This window comes from Leptonychotes weddellii, chromosome 6, assembly GCF_054177405.1.
Source record: "Leptonychotes weddellii isolate Sample4059 chromosome 6, ASM5417740v2, whole genome shotgun sequence".
NCBI lineage: Eukaryota > Metazoa > Chordata > Mammalia > Carnivora > Phocidae > Leptonychotes > Leptonychotes weddellii.
In genome coordinates, this window is record NC_138374.1 from 112657617 (window position 1) to 112677383 (window position 19767).

At 53.6% G+C, this 19767-nt stretch overlaps 1 protein-coding gene across 1 annotated transcript in view; it reads left to right on the top strand.

Moving 5' to 3' along the window:
• Positions 1-15912, top strand: part of IGFN1 (immunoglobulin like and fibronectin type III domain containing 1) — a 32690-nt gene extending 16778 nt beyond the window's left edge. Inside the window, 14 exon segments of the mRNA XM_081824975.1 lie at positions 1983-2063; positions 2066-2095; positions 2646-2770; positions 3718-3859; positions 4200-4502; positions 5041-5340; positions 5873-6046; positions 7081-7209; positions 9060-9362; positions 10346-10434; positions 11679-11874; positions 12618-12917; positions 13888-14156; positions 15038-15912. Coding sequence (XP_081681101.1) covers positions 1983-2063; positions 2066-2095; positions 2646-2770; positions 3718-3859; positions 4200-4502; positions 5041-5340; positions 5873-6046; positions 7081-7209; positions 9060-9362; positions 10346-10434; positions 11679-11874; positions 12618-12917; positions 13888-14156; positions 15038-15160 — 2564 coding nt within the window. The 3' untranslated portion in view covers positions 15161-15912.
• Positions 15913-19767: the final 3855 nt, after the last annotated feature.

Genomic DNA, 19767 nt, shown 5'->3' on the forward strand with positions numbered 1-19767 from the left:
TGGCTTTGGGGGTTCTGGGAGAATGTGGGTGGGGGGTGAGGCAGGTTATGGGGATGGCTTGGGGGAGTCTGAGAGAATGGGGGCAGGGGGTGAAGCAGGTTATGGGGATGGCTTTGGGGGTTCTGGGAGAATGTGGGTGGGGAGTGAGGCAGGTTATGGGGATGGCTTGGGGGAGTCTGAGAGAATTGGGTCAAAGGGTGACACAGTTTATAAGGATGGTTTGGGAGGTTCTGGGAGAATTGGATCAGGGAGAGAGGCAGGTTATAAGGATGGTTTGGGGAGGCCTGGGAGAATTGGGTCAGGGGATGAAGCAGGCTATAGGGATGGTTTGGGGGGTACTAGGGGACTGAGGTCAGGAAGTGAGTCAGATTATAGGGGAGGCTCAGGAGGATCTGCAGAAATGGGGTCAGAAGGTGAGGTGGGCTACAGAGATGGTTCAGGGAAGTTCAGAGTAACAGACACACAGGCTGGAGTGGGATATGAAGGTGGACCCAGCAGCCAAGAAGCCGTAGAGCATGGGTCAAGATACTGGACGGCATCAGAGAGGTCTGATGGTAGCACAAGCTCCAAGGATGGTTCAGAGAGGGGCAGAGGAATGGGGTTTGTGAAAGGAGCATGTCCTGGAGTGGGTTTTAGGATGGCTGGAATGCCAGGCACTGCAGATGGCACAGCATGCAGGGACGGCCCCTGGGGCCCAGAGATGCAGGGGATTCAAGGTGAGCCACGGATTCTTTCAGACGGGCAAGGCTCCAAGAATGATCTCGGGGGCTCTGGAACCTCAGGGGTTCCTGAGGTGCTGGGAGCCTTTGGCTCTATGGGAAAATCAGGTGTCAGAGAGTGGCAAGATGCTGCTAGGAACCCAGGATCTCCTGGGGACAGAGAGGCTCCCAGTAGGGAGGGCAGGTCTGCAGACCAAGCAGGGGGTATGAGGGCTTCTGGGTTTCTTGATGGTCAGGGGGCAGTGGAGAGCGAGACCTGGGCAGGGGCAGCTGCTCTGGGATCTGGACATGAGCAGGACTTCTGGAAAGCAGGGCCAGGGACAGCAGATAGGGGTAGAGCAGCTGGCCTGGGAGGACTGGCACCTCAGGCAGGTGGGGACTCACCGCTGGGAGGCAGAAGGATGGGAGCAACATGCGGGCACTCGGTGGGCACAGGCCAGGTTCTGGACAACAGCCGGATGCCTGGGGAAAGGGGCGAATCAACGTCAGGTTCTGCTGATGGACAAGGGGTAAGCCACACTGGGGTCCCAGGCAGGGAAGACCAGGGGTTTGGCCAAGGAAGCATAGGTACTGGGAATCAGTCCCCAGGCTCCAGAGCTTCCAGATCTCTGCAAGATAAAGATGCCACTTTCAGGGGGACCCATGAAGGGCCAGAGGGCTCCAGGGGCAGGAGGGGTGCTCTAGGCCAAGGAGGGTCTGGTGGGTGTCAAGATCCATGGCTCCTGGATAGCAAAGGTTCAGGTCCTGAAAGGGGCAAGTCTACCGGCTCAGGGGACTCAGGCATCTTGGATAAGGGGAATTCCACTGATAGGGAGAATGGCCTCACCCAAAACCCTGGGGATTTAGGGCCTCAGGGAGCCTGGAATGGTCTAGATGGTCCATTGGTCAGAAAAGACTCTATGGACAGATCTGGGGGCATCCAGGGCCTGGGCTTTCAGCTAGACAAAGGACAAAGAGGAGAAAGAGGGTCCCTGGGGTATCAGGGGTCCCTGGGGGCTGAGAATGACAAAGCCCAAGGTCCAGGGGCCCTAAAGGAGTATGCGGGATGGGGAGCAGAAGAGTCTGGAGGGTCAGACAGAAGGCCTGGCCAGCTCAGGAGCAGGTCTCAAAGACAGTCAGGGGTGGAGCCTGGAACAGCAAAGAGAAGGGGAGCAGATGAGGCCAGAGGCTCAGGGCAGCCACTGGGAGGAGAGGACAAAGAGAGCCGAGGGGTGACTCGGCATGAAGACCAGAGCTGGGAGCCCCCGAGTCACCTTGGCAGCTGGAGAGGTGGCCTGGAGGGCAGGTCAGACATCTACGGCCAGGGGAGGGATGCCACCCAGAGTCCCAGATCCAGATACAAGCCTGCACTGGCGGTTTCTCCAAGGAAGCCCCAGGTAGGTCTTTCTCAGGGAAATGGCTCCGGTGGGGTAGAGCCAAGGGGAACGGGGATGACTGGGTCGGTCTCAATTCTGCCTCCAGCCCCAGGAGTTTGTCCCTGCCAGTGCCCCCCCATTTTCAGGGATCTCTTCCCATCTAGGAATCAACCTCTTCCTCCTTGTGGAGGTGGGCTCCAGGCCACATGGGGCTCAGAGGTCTCTGGTCTCTGTCTTAACACCCTATGTCCAAAGAACTGGAGCTGTTGAAATCTCTCTGTGGGTTACTCAGACTTCCCGTCTTTGTCACTCAAGGGGGGCCCTTCATCCACCTTGTACCCCAGGTCCCCTATACCAGCCTAGCAAAACCAGTTTAGTTTTGCTGGCACGGCCTCAGCCCAGTTGGCGGGACATGGTGGCCTCCCAGAGCTCAGTGTACTGAGTCACTGGGCTGGTACAGGCACTCCTAACTTGCTGGCACCGCTCAAGGCTGGGGGCCACGGTCTGGGAGGCTGGACCTTGGGGGAAATCCCTGGATTACCAGCCCCCAGACTCCTCTGTGTCTCTCCAGGCCCCCAGGGCCACTTCTCCCAGGGCCTGGCTGACACGGAAGTGCAGCAGGGAGAGGATGCCATGCTCTCCTGTACCCTCACCCACGACCTGGGCCCGGGTGCCTGGTTTAAAGATGGAGTCAAGGTACTGCCCCCCGTGCTTTACCGACCAGTTTATGGGTGGGGGGAGGGGTGTGGATGGGGGGGTGAAGCAATGAAGAGTAGAAGGTAGGGGCTTTGCAAGAAAGATTTTTCATTCTTTTTTTAAGATTTTATTTATTTGAGAGAGAGCACAAGCGGGGGGGGGGAGGGGTGGAGGGAGAAGCAGACTCCCTACTGAGCCGGGAGCCCGATGTCATGTTCGATCCCAGGACCCTGGGATCATGACCTGAGCCAAAGGCAGTCGCTTAACCAACTGAGCCACCCAGGCGCCCCAAGATTTTTCATTCTTCATTTTACTAAAGCACCTACCCTGGGAGAAGTCTAAATAACCGGCATGTTGGTATTTTTAAATAAAACTGGGTTTTTAGGTGGGTGTGTATCCTCTTTGCTCCCCACCCCCCGGACATACCCCTTCCTCTCCCAAATGCCTCTTCCTCATCCAAAATGCCTGTCCTGTCCCAGCGCCTGTTGAATTCTGCTGTCCTTCAAGGCGTGGTACAAACGCCCCCTCAGCCCAACCAGACGGGACCTCTCCTCTCTCTGAACAGCCCTTCTGTCCTCCACCACGGCTGTCCTCCCAGGAGAATGGATGTCACAGGGGTTCAGAGCACGGGCCTTGGCGTCAGCTAGCCCGGCTTCAGATCCCAGCTCTGCCCCTTACCTCTGGTTGCACCTATAAAATGGGACCAGTAACAGTACTGACTTCATAAGGTCGTTGCAACATTAAATGAGGTCCTGAGTATGGAGAGCACTAGCACACGCCTGGGGCGTCCTGGGGCGTCACAAGCATTCCATTGACCCTGCTCTTATGACAGTCCCTACATTGCATTAGTAAGGGGCCCTGCTTCCCCCCACCCCTGCCCCCCCACCACCTGGAGGAGCTGAGCAGGGGTGGGGATGACAGGGCTCCTCCGTGGCCCTTGTTTGCAGCTCAGCACCCAGGATGGAGTCATCTTTGAGCAAGACGGTCTCGTGCACAGTCTCCTCATTGCCCGCGTGCAAGGGACCCAGGCTGGGAGGTACACCTTTGTAGCCGGCAACCAGCGGAGCGAGGCCACCCTGAGTGTCCACGGTGAGGGTCAGCCCGCCCTTCCCTGCTCGGCAGGCTCTCTGCAGCAGGTGCTATGCTCCACCTCTAAACCCCTGACTGCGTGGCTAGTCTGCCGCCAGGGCCTAATCTCATCCTCAGTCTGAGAACCACATCCTCCCTGTTCTTTGTCAGGAAGTCCTTGGGGAGGTCTAGCCCTGGTCCCTCCTGCTGCAGATGAAGCGCATTCATCCCCTTGGTAGTTCTCCTGGGGGGTGGTCTTTACTCTCAGCCTACACTTCCCACTCCGGGTCCTCCTTTCCCCACTGCCCCGGTGCACAGTGCCCTGGCTGCCTTTGACTCCCTGGCCCTGTTATATCTCTAGATCGCCCCGTCATCGCTCCTGATGTCACAGAGAAACTGAGAGAGCCGCTGGTGGTCAAGGCTGGGAAGCCGGTGACAGTGAAGATCCCCTTCCAGAGCCACCTCCCAGTTCAGGCTGCCTGGAAAAAGGACGGAGCCGAAGTGGTGGGCGGCAGCAGCCCCCGGGGGGCACAGGTGGCCCTGGGGGACGGCTTCACTCGGCTGTGCCTCCCTAGCGCTGGCAGGAAGGATGGTGGCCGGGACAGCGTGACACTGAGGAGCGAGGGCGGCTCTGTGCAGGCTGAGCTCACCCTGCAAGTTATAGGTGCCAGTCCCAGCTTCTCCCCAGCCAAGGCCCAAGGGTCCCGGGGTTCTGGGAACTCCCTGCACGCAGGAGCAGGCCCAGAGTGTGCCGCCCTGCTCCGATCCTCATTTGCATGCTGTTTAAGATCCAAACCTACTCCACCTTGTTCTTGCTCCCCTCCTCAGACTGGTTAGGAAGCAGCAGTTTAGATAAAGACAGGGCTGGGCTCCCGCTGGTGGTGCTTCTCTGGGAGCTAAGGCACTGGGCCCGGGGGAGGGGGGCATTTCTGGGACGAGATGGTGGCCCCCAGCCTTGAGCGGTGCCAGCAAGTTAGGAGTGCCTGTACCAGCCACAGTGGCGCATTCCGGGTCACCTCTGTGGGGTGTATGTGTGTGTTGGGGGGTGGAGACCAGGGACACTTCCAGGTAATGTCCAAGGCTCTCTGGATATTCTACCCCGTGGCAGGCTTATCCGCTGATGAGGGGGGAGGCCTAGCACCACTCCCCTCCAGCTCCTTTGACCCCCTCTTCTCTTCCTGCTCCTCTCGGTGGGACCCCAGACAAGCCCCAGCCCCCACAAGGTCCCCTGGAGGTACAGGATCGCCAGGGGGCTGGGGTCTGCCTCCACTGGCGGCCCCCAAAGGACAGCGGGGGCCGGGCCGTGGAGCACTACGTGGTGGAGCGGCGGCAAGCTGGCCGGAGCACTTGGCTGAAGGTGGGCGAGCCCCCCGCAGACAGCACGGCCTTCACCGATGCCCACGTGGAGCAGGGCAGGAAATACACCTTCCAAGTGCGGGCTGTGACCTCTGAGGGGGCTGGGGAGGCCCTGGAGTCCACAGAGGTGCTGGTGGCTCCTGAGGGTAAGAGGATGGACTGGGCCCTAGCATTCTGGGCTCTCCACCGTGCCCAGGGGGCGGGCGGGGCTGCCCCAGGCACTGAGGGACGTGGCAGGGGGCGGGGGTGTCTTGGGGCCCTTGTAGAGCACTGTGGAGACTCCTTACATCAGCTTCATTTGGGATTTGGCAGGCGATCAGGAAACAAGGTTTGTGGGGTCTTCTCTCAGCGGTGGCTCTCTGGGAGTAGGGGTAGACAAGCAGAGCCCACTTTCTCAGGAAGCTGGGTGGGGCAGGCACCATCCTCCATCAGATGCCCTCCCTCTGGAGCATCTATCAGGGGACTTAAGGCTGAGGGGCCTCAGGGCTGCCTCTAGGCTCCTAGGCCGGAGCCAGAACAGTGTCCTAGGGCAGGCTGGCTCAGCCCCCCTGACATTCCCTAGGAAAGAATAGAGTGTGACCCACTCCCAGATGCCCCACTCCCCATCCCCTAGGACCTTGCTGTGAGCTGGCATCTTTCCTCGGCCTCTGGCTGACCTGCACCTTCTCTGCCCCCCAGCTCTCCCTGGGCCCCCGTCAAGCCCAGCCATCCAGTCGGCCTCCAGCCAGGGCATCACGCTGATGTGGACAGCACCTCGGGGCCCTGGCAGTGCCCACATCCTGGGCTACCTGATCGAGAAGCGCAAGAAGGGGAGCAACACCTGGACAGCAGTGAATGCCCAGCCTGTGCCTGGTGAGTGCGCCTGAATGGATGCTTCACATTATCCTGGCCTCCAAAGCTTCCCTAGAGGACCTCCTGGCTCCAGGGTCCTGTGGCACCATCTTGCCAGGTCCCTTTAGGACAGTGGGTCTCACGTGGGGCAGTTTCACCCCCTGGGGACATTTGGCAATTGTCTGGCAATTTTGGGTTGTCATAACTGAAGTGCAGGAAGGTGGGGAGTAGCATCTAGTGTGAAAAAGCTGCTAAACATCCTGGAATTCACAGGGCCATGCCCCTGTCCCATCCCCATGTCCCCAAACAAAGAATGATCTGGCCATAAATGCCAGTAGGGCCAAGGTTAGGAAACCCTGGCTTAACAGAAGTCTCGGGATGGAAGCCAGAGATGGAGCAGTTAGCCCTGACCCCTCTCCTTCTGGCCTTGACTTCAGGCAGTGCATTCTTTTCTCTGGATCTTACCTTTCTCATCCATGAGATGAGGAGACGTGTCCCCTGTCCTACTAACTTCCCTACAATTTCCAGGAAACTGCTTTCCAAAATCAGAAAGAACTCAGAAACTCCAATCCAACATTTGCAGAAGAAAGAACAGGTTCCAAGTCCCGAGCGGGTTGTCAGGAGACCGGGTTCCTAGCCAGGGCTGTGCCACTTAGGACCTCAGGATCCTCATCTCTGGAAAGAGGGTGGTGAACTAAGGGCATTCTTCCAACTTCACTATCTAGTCATTCTGTTTTATTTATAAATCTATATAAATTTATAGCAACTTTTAGAAGTCTTTAAGGCAGAGAGAACCAGAGAGATTAAGGCACTTGTCCAAGACCACCCAGCAAGTTAGTGGCAGAACCAGACAGGGACTGGGGCCTCTCACACCCTGAGCAGTGCTGTTTTTACCTTGGAGACACCCGAGTCACCCCGAGCTGGCTGGCTGGAGAGGAGGAATGTTTTAGGTCCCTAGGCTTGGTCTTTTCCAGAGCTTGGAGGCACCAGGCCATCTGTGTGCCCATTGCCTGGTCCTGTCACAGGGGGACAAACGTGGGGTGGGCTTTTCACAGAGAGGAGGTGGACCGTGGCGGATGTGCGGCAGGGCTGTCAGTATGAATTTCGGGTCACGGCTGTGTCTCCCTCTGGTCCCGGAGAGCCTGGGCCCCCATCGGATGCCGTCTTTGCTCGGGACCCCATGAGTAAGTAGAGCACCAACCCAGGTTGGGGGTGGCGGTGGTGATGAGTAGGGGATAGCTCTGGGGCCCGTGGGACAGGACAGGGGCTGTAGGAAGGTCAGGGCCAGCCCTGAAGGACATGGTCAGGAAGGCTGGGAGACAGAGGTCGAAGGGCCTCTGGGGTAAGGCATATTTTAGGGGCCCGGGGAATTGAGATCAAACAGGCCTAGACGTCAGGCAGTGGGGTCACTTTACTCACTCTTCAGCCTCTGGGTAGGTCAGTCCTCGAGCTGGCCCACCTGCTCCCATATTACAACCATCCACCCACCCCAGTGAGAGCTTGTCATTGCCGTGGGGCAGGTGGGAGGTCGCCGTGGAACCTCACCATTGACTATCCAGCAGATCTTTGCTGAGCATCTTCATCACAATGGCTAACATTGTGCCAGGAACTAGGTAAATAAATCCTGGCCTCTGCTTCTGGTGTAGAACAGCATTTTCCTCTCTGTGATTTCAGACATCCAGGCACAGAGAGATGTCAGTGGACGTGTTGAGAACAACACAAACAGCCAAAAAGATCTGTGATCAAAGATGTTTCTAACACCTAGCCTATGAGATTTCCAAGTCCTACAGGAAAGGGACCTGTCCTACTTTGAGCCAAATTTCCCAAATTTGGGTAGAGAATGCCTTTTCCACAAAACAGCCATCAAAAACCTCATTCCAAGGCATACGGCTTAGGAAATGCTGCTCTGTATGCCCCTCCTGAGCCTCTTATCTCACGAGCCCTTATGAGCCTGCTGGTGACAAGCCACCAAGGGGGCAGCACGTTTCTGGCACTTGCTGGACTGGCCATGTGGTCACCTTGAGAGCACCTTTGTGTCCCTACAGGGCCTGGTGCAGTGTACGGGTCTGGGCTGTTGGACTGAATCTAGCAAAAACAGAACATCGCACAAGTTTAATGGATCGAGTGGCACCTAAGGGTTAGTCCTAGAAAGGGCAGAGTGTGCAACGGGGAGGGGAAAGGTGACACATGCATTTTATTCCTTGCAAGTGGACCAACCCCATCCTAGTTTATCAACCTCTCTCTCTCTCTCATCACTGGTAGAGAGTGGAGACAGCAAGTAGCATAAAGGGTGTCCTACGATAGCCACCCCAGTCATGACCGTTCCTAGGCCCTCGCTACTGAGCATGATCCTCAGACTGGCAGCATTACCTGGGGGCTTGTTAGGAATGCAGAATCTCAGGCCTCACCCAGGCCCTTCTGTATTAGGATCTGAAGTCTTAACCAAATCCCCCGGTGGTTTATAAACAAATTAAAGTTTGAGAAACACTATCCTAGCCCCGATTTAGAAACACCTGGGCAGCTCTTAAGACTCGTGCTGCCTGGGCTGCACCCCAGACTAATGAAATCCACATCTCTGGGGATGGGATCTAGGAACCAGTGTCTTTAAGGCTCCGCACAAGATTCCACTGTGCAACCAGCTTTGGGAGACTGCTCTGCAATGTACAAAGCCCTTCACACACATCACACCTTTGCTCCAAAACCCTTACGGGTGGGTAGGGCCTGTGTTATTTTCCTTCCCACTTAACAGGAGAAGAGTAAGTATGGACTGAGTGCCCAAAAGGCAGTCTTGACTAATTTAGAGCTCAGAATCAAAAGATATAGAATTCTAGTCTTCGGGCATTTGAAGCCCAGGAAGTCACCAACTAAGACGCCAGATTTCAGGAATTACAGCAGGGTAATTTGGGAAAGTGGGTTGACAGGTGGGTGAAGAAATTCCCAGCCTCCCATAGGAAGACTAATGAATATCCACATGGAGTGGCCTCCCTCAAGAGAGGGTGATGCCATTCCTGACCTTCCCACGGTGCCTGGCCAGGACCCCCTGGGCCCGTGCGGGACCTCCAAGTCATAGACACGTCGCACACCAGCATCACCTTGAGCTGGGCGCAGCCGGATGCACAGGATGGGGACACAGCCCAGGGATATGTGGTGGAGCTGCGCGGCTCAGACAGTCTGCAGTGGAGTCCCTGCCACGAGGGCACCGTGCCAGTCACCAGCTTCACAGCCAAAGGGCTTCGGCCCCAAGAGAGCTACTTCGTGAGGGTGACAGCAGTTAACGATGGGGGCCTTGGCCAGCCCACCGCCCTGGACACGTTAGTGCAAGTCATGCCAGTTGCCGGTGAGTCCCATCGCCTTCCCCTTCCCGCAGGCCCTTCCTGAGAGGGACCTCTGAGCAGCAACCATGCACTTGCTGAGCCAGGATCCCCTTCCCCAGTTTAATAAAGTGTCCCTTATCAAGCACCCATTATGAGCCAGGCACTGGACTAGGCAGCCCCATTTGGAAATGTTTTCTCATTACGACTCATAGAAATCCTACAAGGTTAAGGTTTTCACCCCCAATTTACAGATAAAGAACCTGAGGTCAAAAGTGCTTTGCCCTGGGTCACACCACTGGTATGTGGCAGAGCCAGGAATTAAACCAGGTGACTCTAACTCCAGAGTCCAGGCTCTCTCCAGGATTCTTTGCTGCTTCCCGAGCATGACCTAAGAAGGTGTAAGTGCTGCTCGGCACACGTGGTTCATGTGCAGAGTAGAAGACACCCAGCTCCCTGTTATCCAAAGGTGGATTGTCTTTTCCCTTGGTTATAATCGCTGGAAGCTTCTGACCTGGGCCATCCCAACAAGCCCTAGTTGTCACAGTAACAGTTAGGGAGACAAGTACAATGAACAGCACACTGCACCTGGAGTCCAGAATCCCGGAAACTTGTCCTGGCTCTGCCCCCAGCTGGATGTGGCCTCAAGCCTGTCACTTCCTGCCTCAGATCAGTGTTTACCTTGTCTGCAAAACAAGAGTCGGATGACTTTTTCCCTCTCCTCTGTTCTGGCCTAACCCTAACCCGCTCCCTGATGGCTTTCCTTTCTCAGCTCCTATTCCTTCCGGGCTAGCATCTCCCCACCAGCTCCTGCAGCTCCCTGCCCCTCCCCCAGGATTCTCCTCCCAGCTCCCTCTACATTTCCTTCAGAGCCCCTCCCCAACCCCCACCATGGATCTCTGCATCTACTAGTCTGGCCCAGGCATCCCCCTCCTGCTCTGCCTTGTTGGAGACCTGGGGCTGGGTCCCAAGAGTGGAGGGAGGTGACAAGCCATCTTGTGTGTTCCAGTCCGTCCCAAGTTCCTTATGGACTCCAGCACAAGGGACTCGCTGATGGTCAGAGCTGGGGACACCATTCGTGTGCCTGTCTCCTTTGAAGTGAGTATATCTAATAGGGAATGGGGAGGGGAGCCCAGAGTGGCCAAGGGAGCCAGACTCCACCCTGTGCTTCTCTTTCACCCCCCTCCTTTTTGGTCCCCAGGCAGTGGCCGGGGCTTGTGCTGGAAATCAGGCCAGAAGTGAGGAAGAGGGTCCTCCCTGAAGGCACGATCCTCACCTGGCCCCTGGGCCATTCTGCACTTGTCTGTAGGTCCCTCTAGTGGTAGCTCCTGTTACTGCACCTCTAAACTACCAGGCCCACTTTTCTCCACCTCCCTCCTTACTTCGTCTGGGAATGCAGTGCGGCTGCAGCATGGATAGTCCCTTTTGACTTTAGAATGACCCGAGTCTGAGTCTGAGTATTGTACAAGCACATGAACTGCGTTTGACTCAGGATGATCCCCCACCAACACCACCTGTCCTGTATAGATAGGATAGCCGCACAGTGTGGGGGCTAGAAGCACAGTTTGCGTGGGGTCAGATTCTAGCATCATTACTCACTAGCTGTTTGACCTCCGACAAATATTTTAACCTCTCTGTGTTCCAGCTTCCTCATCTGTCAAATGGGGACGACAGTAACTTATCTCCAAGGATTCTTCTGAGGATTCAAGGAATTAATACATTGAAAGCACGTAAGTAGTGCTGGCATATGGCAAGCACCCAGTTTGTGGTATCTATTACTAATTGTTGTTGTTGTTATTATGGTTAAAATCATCATCCTCATCATCATCTGTTTGGGAACTCATAGGTGGCCGAGCCTGATTCAAACCCAGATATAACTCGAAATTACATGTTCTTAATTATTAGACCATAATAAGGACAATGATGGTGACAAAAATTTTTAACACACACTGAGTGTTCCTCGGCCCTGTTCACTATGCTTTCCATGTAGTATTAACTCCTTCAGTCCTCAGAACAATCCTGTGAGGCAAGTTACGGTCAGCATCCCCATTTGACTCTGATGCCCAGTGTGACCAGTGCCAGAGGATCTCACCGGGAGCTGGGGGTTTGCCTTACTCCCCCTTTCCTGCTTCCTCGTTATCCCACACCCCCTCCCATACCTCCCTGGATCACCCCCTCTCAACCAGCCTCTCCCTAAGTAGGCACCTCCCCACTCTGTGCTTTTGCTCAGACATTTCTTCTCTGGGAATGCTCTTCTTCCCACTCACACCTTAGGACCAGCTTCAATGCCATCACTCCCACAAAACGTCCCCTCCTTATCTTTCTTTCCTCTCGTTTCCCAGGCTGTCCCCATGCCTGAGGTGACCTGGCTGAAGGACGGCTTGCCCTTGCTTAAAAGTAATGTGACCTCCACCAAGGATGGCCTCACCCAGCTTCTGATTCCTGTGGCCAGCTTCTCAGACAGTGGCCTCTACACTGTGGTGCTGAGGAACCTGCAGGGCGGGGAGGCTGCCTACCGCTTCTCCCTCAGGGTGGCAGGTGAGGCCTGCCTGGGCAGGGGCTCCCGACACCAGCTTGCCACAAGCCAAGGCATGGAGCTCTCCAGCTGGCCTGGTCACGGGTCTCAGCTACTCTCCCAAGCCTGGGTATACAAGGTGACCACCCCACCAGCCCTTCCTAAGAGCTGGAGGAAAGAAAGGAGGAAAGGCAGAGGGAGAGTCTGGGGTGGGGCGGGGCGTGGGGGTCCACTGTCCTTCTGCCCCAGGAACTTAGGGTCAGTTAAGTCACAGCCCTTCCCCGGTCTGTGACGGTCAGTGAGCAAAGACAGTCACCACCATTACCTCACTTGAAAGAGCCTTGGAAGGATTGTCTGTGGTCCTCGTACAAGATAAATGTTGCCCTCCCCACTGGGACTCCCACACAGCCCCTGCCCACCCTGGAGGAGCTTCTGGAATACAGAAATGACCAACAGCTAACAATGGGGGTTCTGCAACTTGATCTTGTGAAAACCCCTCCACTGTCCACATCCTGTGTCATTTTACTTACAAGCCAGAGTGAATTCAAATGATTCTTGTTGGAGAGGCTTTCCACCCTCTAGAGATAACTGTAGACCCCCAGCTGAGCTCTCTCCGGGGGGCTCCAGCTGCCTGCATGGGCAGACTGCACTCCCCAGGACCCCAGAAGACTTGGGGACCTGGGGGAGGGCATGCAGAAGCCTGTGGGCATTCTGGAGTGCCCTGCCAGGTTCCCCCCCAGACTCAGCTGCCTTTCCTCTCGTGCAGCATGCCCGAAGGCGCCCGGGCCCATCCATCTGCAGGAGAACGTGCCCGGGACAGTGACGGCCGAGTGGGAACCTTCTCCAGATGAGGCTGGGGTTGTCCCCCTGTACTACGAGGTGCTGACGCGCTCCTCAGCGCACGGGCCCTGGCGCCAGGCGGCCGACCGCGTGCACACCAACCACTTCACCCTCCTGGGAGTGCTCCCTGGCCACGAGTACCACTTCCGGGTGGTGGCCAAGAACGAGCTGGGGGCCAGCCTGCCCTCAGACACCAGCCAGCCCTGGTGCATCCCCCGGCCGCGAGGTGAGCTCTTGGGGATGCGGGCTGCATCCGGGACAGCCCCAGCAGAGGTGGCCGAGTGCGGCTCAACGTGTTGCTGGCCCCACCACCAGCTGGAGGCCAGGAGCCATTACCCCGCCCACCTCCCCACCTCCCCCACCTCCCCAGCTGGCTCAACCCACTTGCACTGCTGTCCTCTGTGTCCCTGACTCAGGGTGGGTCCGGAGAGAGCCGAGGGCTGTGGGTGTCTGCATGTCCAGGATGCCTTTGGGTGGGGTCTCAAATAAGCAGCAGGCCTACGGCAAAGAGAGGTTAATGTTTCTCTGAAAACCAAGCATATTTTACAGTCAAATAGATGGTGGGCCTTCAAAGTAATCACTAGAAAAAGCAGATTATAAAATAGAATGCGTGATTCCATATTTCTAAAACACAAAAATGTCTGGAAGGTTCCACACCAAAATGTTAGCTCTGGTCATTGATAGGCAGTGAGATTATGCTTGGTTTTTATTCCTTCCCCTTTTGACTTTCTTACACGTTCTAGTTTGTCCACAGTGAGTGGGTGTTAGCTTATAATAAAGGAATAAATAAAAAATAAAATCCAAGGGCGCCTGGGTGGCTCAGTTGGTTAAGCGACTGCCTTCGGCTCAGATCATGGTCCCGGAGTCCCGGGATCGAGTCCCGCATCGGGCTCCCTGCTGGGCAGGGAGTCTGCTTCTCCCTCTGACCCTCCTCCCTCTCGTGCTCTCTGTCTCTCATTCTCTCTCTCAAATAAATAAATAAAATCTTTAAAAAAATAAATAAAATCCAAAATGTATTTTAAGAAAAGGATAAAAAAGCGAGTCAAGCCGCGAGGGCCAAATTGACTGGTAAGATGTGGCGGAAGGACCCAGAACGTGCCTACGTTCCACCAGGAACTTGCCACCCCGACTCCTGCCTCGGCCCTCCCTTCCTTGCTCACTGACCCTTCTCTCTCTCGCCCCGGTGTTTGCCACAGACGGGTTCCCAGTGAGGCGTCCGAGCTACCGGGAGCCCAACCTGAGCCAGAAGCCCCGGTTCCTGGTGGGCCTGCGGACCCACCTGCTGCCGCAGGGCTGTGAGTGCTGCATGAGCTGTGCAGTGCATGGCTGGCCGCGGCCCCACGTCACCTGGTGCAAGGACGGCCGGAGCCTGGCGGGAAACGCCGCGGTGTACAGCGCCGATGTGCTGGGCGTGTGCTCCCTCATCATCCCCAGCGTCTCCCCCAAGGACAGCGGCCGGTACAAGGTAAAGGTGCTGCCCTGGCAGAGGGGGGACGGGAAGGAGAATCAGAGGGGCAGCCACCTGCCTGCCTTCAGGGAGCCCTCCCTGTGCCCTCAGGAGTGCTTGGGCTGGAGGTCAGGGTACCAGGGTCCTCTAACCGCCGTGGCTCCACAGGAACTCTGTGACTTCAGCTGGGCCGTCACTCGCCCTCCTGGGGCCTTGATTTACCCACCTGCAAAATGCGGTATTGAACTAGATCACTGAGGACTAACTCTTGGCTTAAGGGACGATGCACCCCCCACTAAGCTTCCCAGGATGGCCTGCAACACATCTCAAGAGAGATAAAGGGGCCTCTTCTGTCTTCTGTGTCATACCTTCATAAATATGCCCAGACACAGACACTTAGTGCCCCCAAAGCCTTGCTGATTTCCTTACTGGTAGTCTCCTTTTCAGTAAAGCAAATAACCTATGTCAGTAAGAAAACATTTTACCTTAAGTGTACTGAAAACATCTTATATTTTGAATAGAAAACAGAGTAACCCCTAAACATTTTAAAATTATTCAGAATTGACCTTTGTGCAAAAATGGCCCTTTCAGCACTGAACCAGAGCATCTTTTTTCTCTGTGGCATCTATGCCCAGGCCCTCAGGAAGCCGCTCACCAAGCGCCCCAGCGCGTGCACACACCTCATCCTGAAAAGGCTGTTTTCAAAAAAGTGTTTGGGCGGGGGGTTGCCAGGGGAGGAATTGGCCCAAGCTCAGAGAGCACGCGGTGTCTCTGCATTTGAACCCATGGCCCCTGCTGGGACAGCCCCTGGGCCTGACCGCAACGCGGAACAGGGGTGGCCCCTCGGCAGCTGTTCCTTCAGGACCCGCCGGAATATCCCGGTGCTCCGTGTCTTGCAGAATCTAGCTCCTAGCCCCGCCTCACCCCGGGATGGCCCTGTCTGGCTCCACAGCCATGGGATGATGACAGATCCTCAAAACTTCGCTCTTGACACCAACACTGACCCAGAGAGCCGGTCCTGAAGGATGGAGGACACTGGTCATGCCCAGAGCCCCAGGGAGGCAGGAGTGAGGAGCAGGAGAGCGTGGAGTCCTTTGGGGAAGAAAAAGAAGAGGGGAGGACATTCAGCCTCTCCACCCCAAGCCAAGTCCCTGAACATGACCCTGAACCTCCTCCACTCTCTCCACGGGAGCTTCTTTCTTCTCCACTTCTTCTGGGAGATCGGGAGATCCGGACAGAACCTGTCTGCAAGAGGGAGGCCAACTCCTTGTTTTCCGGAAGCAGATTCCTGGAGGGAGAGCAGGAAGAGCTGGGCCTGCTGTGAGCACACGAGGGAGGAATGAGGAGGTCAGAGGACCTGAGTGAGGGCCAGGGCATCCAGGGCATGTGTGGAGGGGGGCTTTCTGTACTTTTCATCATTAAAACGTTAGGCTGACACAAACCTGTCATTTGCAAGTTAACTTGGGGTTGGTATGTTGGAGGAAAGATTCCCACCGCAGAGCCTTCATACCAGGCTCCCTTGGGAAGGACAGGTGGGTTCTGCGCCATGGCTTCTGAGGGCGGGAAATTGGAGAAGGGTTGGAGAGTCTCCTCCCTCACTCCTCACCCATGTGTCCCGCACACCTCTGGCAAAAAGCCTGTGAGCAACAGAGCGAGAGGCTTTCCTTGGTGTTAGAGTGTGGGGAACACAGAGCCGGGGCCTTTGCCTGTCCCTCCCCGGGGCCAGAAAGAGTCTGGGCTGGGGAAAATCCTACTCCAGGATGTGATCTGGGGGCCCCTCAGAAAGCGCCTAGAGAGACCATCACATGGGGATTTGGCTCTCATTCAGGGCTCCCGTGGACCCCTCCTCCCCTCCTCCATGGCCCCCACTGCCCTGTGTCACACACAGGATGGGATGCTTCCCTTTCCAGAGAAGGACTTCTACGTGACCTCCCGCAGAAGCTCTTGTCTTCCTCTGTCCTCAAGGCCCCTGAACCTCCCAGGCTCCCAGGAAACACTCCAGAGTTCCTGGGGAGTGAGAAGGAAGGAGGGAGCCCCAGGAAGGCTGAGCCTCACTCTGTCCCAGTGTGTCCGCTCCAAAGCCTAGCCGGTGGCCTGACACCGTGTGCTTTTCACTCCCTCTGCTGGGATGCAGGCTTTTGCCTTCCCCTGTCTCCTCTCATGCCCGACTGCAGGTCAGACGCAGGAAGGGGGGAGCCCAAGCCACCAGGAGGGACGGAGGGTGAATGTCAAAAACACCTTTCTGAGGCATGGGAAACACGTAACCCAGGGAATGCTTTCTGGATGCCAGAGATAACTGTCCACCCAAAATAGACCAAGAGTGCCCCCAGAGGCAGGGGGATGGACTAGATGACTTTGTGCAGGCCACGGTTCACTCCTGCCCACCGCCCCCAGGGAAACCTACAAGCTCTGTTTTCCTTGGGTTTTCTCTTTCCGTCTTTGCTTTGCTATGGCAGCAGGCCATACTGGGGCCAGGAGCAAAGAAAGAAGTTCTTAGAAACTGCGAGGCAGTGGCTGACCACCTCGGCGCATGTGAACTATTCTAAGTACTTTTTGTGCTGCGGGGTCCTGCAGTAGGGGGAGGGCAGGGCTTCAGCTCAGACTGCAGTGTCAGCAATCGGGGCAAGTGGGGGTCTGCACAGAGGGGATGACCCAGTGCCTGTGGCCTACCTGGCCCTAAACAGGGACTCCCAGAGCAAGGATGAGCAGAGAGCCCGGTCTACATTTCTGAGGGTGGAGTGGGAGCCTGACCTTACAAGGAGATCCAAGGACAAAAGACCCTAACTTGTGATGGCTTCTCAAGATACATTCATTCATCTGACGGGCCCTGAGCAGGTGCTGTGCAGGAAGATACAAAGACAAGTAAGACATGGGACCTGTCCTCAAGGTGCTCACCTTCTGGAAGGGAGATAAGACTAACAAAAGCCCCAAGGAAGTCCTGAGGACCTCAGAGGAGGGGAGACCTGCAGGCTGAGTGCGTCAAGGAGGGTTTCTTAAAGGAGGCAGTAACATCCCTGAGGGATAAGCAGGAAGTGGGCCTGCAGAGGGGAGGAGAACATTAGACAGTAAAAGAACTTCTTGGAACATTTCTTGTACAATGTTTTGACAATGCATTTTCTCAGCTACTATTCATTTGAAAAAGTCTTTATTTCCCCTTCATTTTTTCCAGAGCCTACCAGAGAGATATTTATTCAATGTTTTATTATATAAATGTTCACAGAAAAGCTGAAAGAATGATACAGTGACCCATACGCCCATCACCTGGATTCTACAGTTAGCATTGCTGTATCTGCTTCATCACATATCTAATCGCCTGTGAATCTCTCTATTCATCCATTAATCCATCCTATTGTTTTTTTTATACATTTCAAAGTAAGTTACACACTAGAGTACACTTCACACGTGAACAACTCAGCGTAGCAAAAGACTTTTGTCAGGTAGAGGATTTGGCCACTAGGGGGCTGCCAAGTGCCATCAAAAGCTTTAGAAGGTAAATGAGTCTACAGTCCTAAAAGTGTCCTGTTCTGGGGTAGGTCTGAGGAGAAAGTTTCATGAAGTGTAAGGGCATCATTTAGAAGGAGAGACTCCATCTGCAATCCAGAAAGAAGACTGGAACACCTTTAGTCTCTACCCTCAGAACTCCTCTCCTCTTTTTACGGTTGTTTTAACTATAAAAGAGAACATACATCATTGACCACTCTTTCCTTCAGCTGATTTGTGCTATAAAAGATAGCAGTTCTTTAGATCAGAATCTCAGAAAACTTGGTGAAGTTAGGGTGTTATATTTGGGGAAATGAGCTGATAAAATGAAATAAATATTAAAAAATATTTTTAAAAATATTTTAAATATTTAAAATATTTTTAAAAATATTTTTAAAAATACTTAAAAAAATAAAGATTTATTAATTTATTTTAGAGAGAGAGAGAGTGTGTATGTGAGAGAGAGACAGCACATGCGAGCAGGGTGAGGGGCAGAAGGAGAGGGAGAGAGAGAGTCTCATGCAGACTCCCCACTGAGCGCGCAACCCGATGCAGAGTCTGATCTCAGGACACTGAGATCATGACCTGAGCTGAAACCAGGAGTGAGAAGCTCAACTGACTGAGCCCCCCAGGGGCCCCTAGATGATTCTTTTTAATGCTTGCTAAATCGAGTGGTAATAAGTGGCACATACTTGTAAAATCTGCTTCATATTTTTATTTATTTATTAGATTTTTTTAAAAAATTTATTTGTCAGAAAGAGAGAGAGAGAGCACAAGCAGGGGGGGAGTGGCAGGCAGAGGGAGAAGCAGGCTCCCCGCTGAGCAAGGAGCGCAATGAGAGACTCGATCCCAGGACCCCGGGATCATGACCTGAACTGAAGGCAGACGCTTAATCCACTGAGCCACCCAGGTGACCTAAATTAATAAATCTTAAAAAAAAGTAAAAAGAAAAAGAATTATCCAGTGTGTCAAATAATATAAATTTCCATACATTGTTGGTCTATAAGTTGATATAATATCGGGCGCCTGGGTGGCTTGGATGGTTAAGCATCTGCCTTTGGCTCGGGTCATGATCCCACGGTCCTGGGATCGAGTCCCACATCGGGCTCCCGGCTCAGCAGGGAGCCTGCTTCTCCCTCTGACCCTCTCCCCTCTCATGCTGTTTCTCTCTCGCTCACTCTCTAAAAAATAAATAAAATCTTTAAAAAAAAAGTTGATATAATATATCTGCAAAAAAAATGAATTAATATGTATCAAAATTGCTTTAACATGTATAAATCTCTCAGTGATACAGCAATTTTATTTTTCTGCATTTATTATTATAGGCTCAAAAGAGACTTTTTCAGAAAAACAGAAACAGAGAATTTACTACCAAAAACTCAGAATAATTTCCATACTGCACTTCAGATAGAAGAATAATGATTCTAGAAATAAGTTCTAAGATGCAAGAAATAATGATCAGCAAAGCTATTTTTAAATATTTGGGTAAATAAAAAGCTCTGGCTACAAGTAATAATAATCATAATATTTAATAAGAGACTACAATCCTGGGAAAAAATTAGGCATAATTTCGGGAAGGAGTGATCAGAGATAAAATATTGAAAGATATTTATTATCTTTAAATTTTAAGTGCACATATTGGGAATAACTAGAGTAATGCCTAAAATTAGACTCAGAATATAAAACTTTCAAACAAAAGTAAATACAGAAAGAGAAAAATAACTTCAATCAATCCAAAAGAGGGCAAGTAAGAGAGGAGGAGGAGGAGAGGAAGAAGAAGAGGAGTGAGAGAAGGTGGGGAGAGGTGGAGAAGACAGAGGAGAAACAGCAATACTGGGACAAATACGAATAAATAGAAATGATCAGTAATCACAAATAGTATAAGTCAAGTTCTCCAGTTAAAAGACAAAGATCATCAGACTGGATTTTTAAAAACCAGCTATGTCCTCTTTACTAAAGACACACTTAAATACAGGACTCCAAAAGGTGGAAAGTTGAAGAACAGAAAAAAGACATTCTGAGTAAATACTAGTCAAAACCAAAAACTAAAACTAAAACAAACAAGTAAAAACTAACCCTTGATTATCAATAACTTTATTGGCAACAGTTAAAATCTTTGAGAACAGCATTACTAGAGATAAATGGAGTA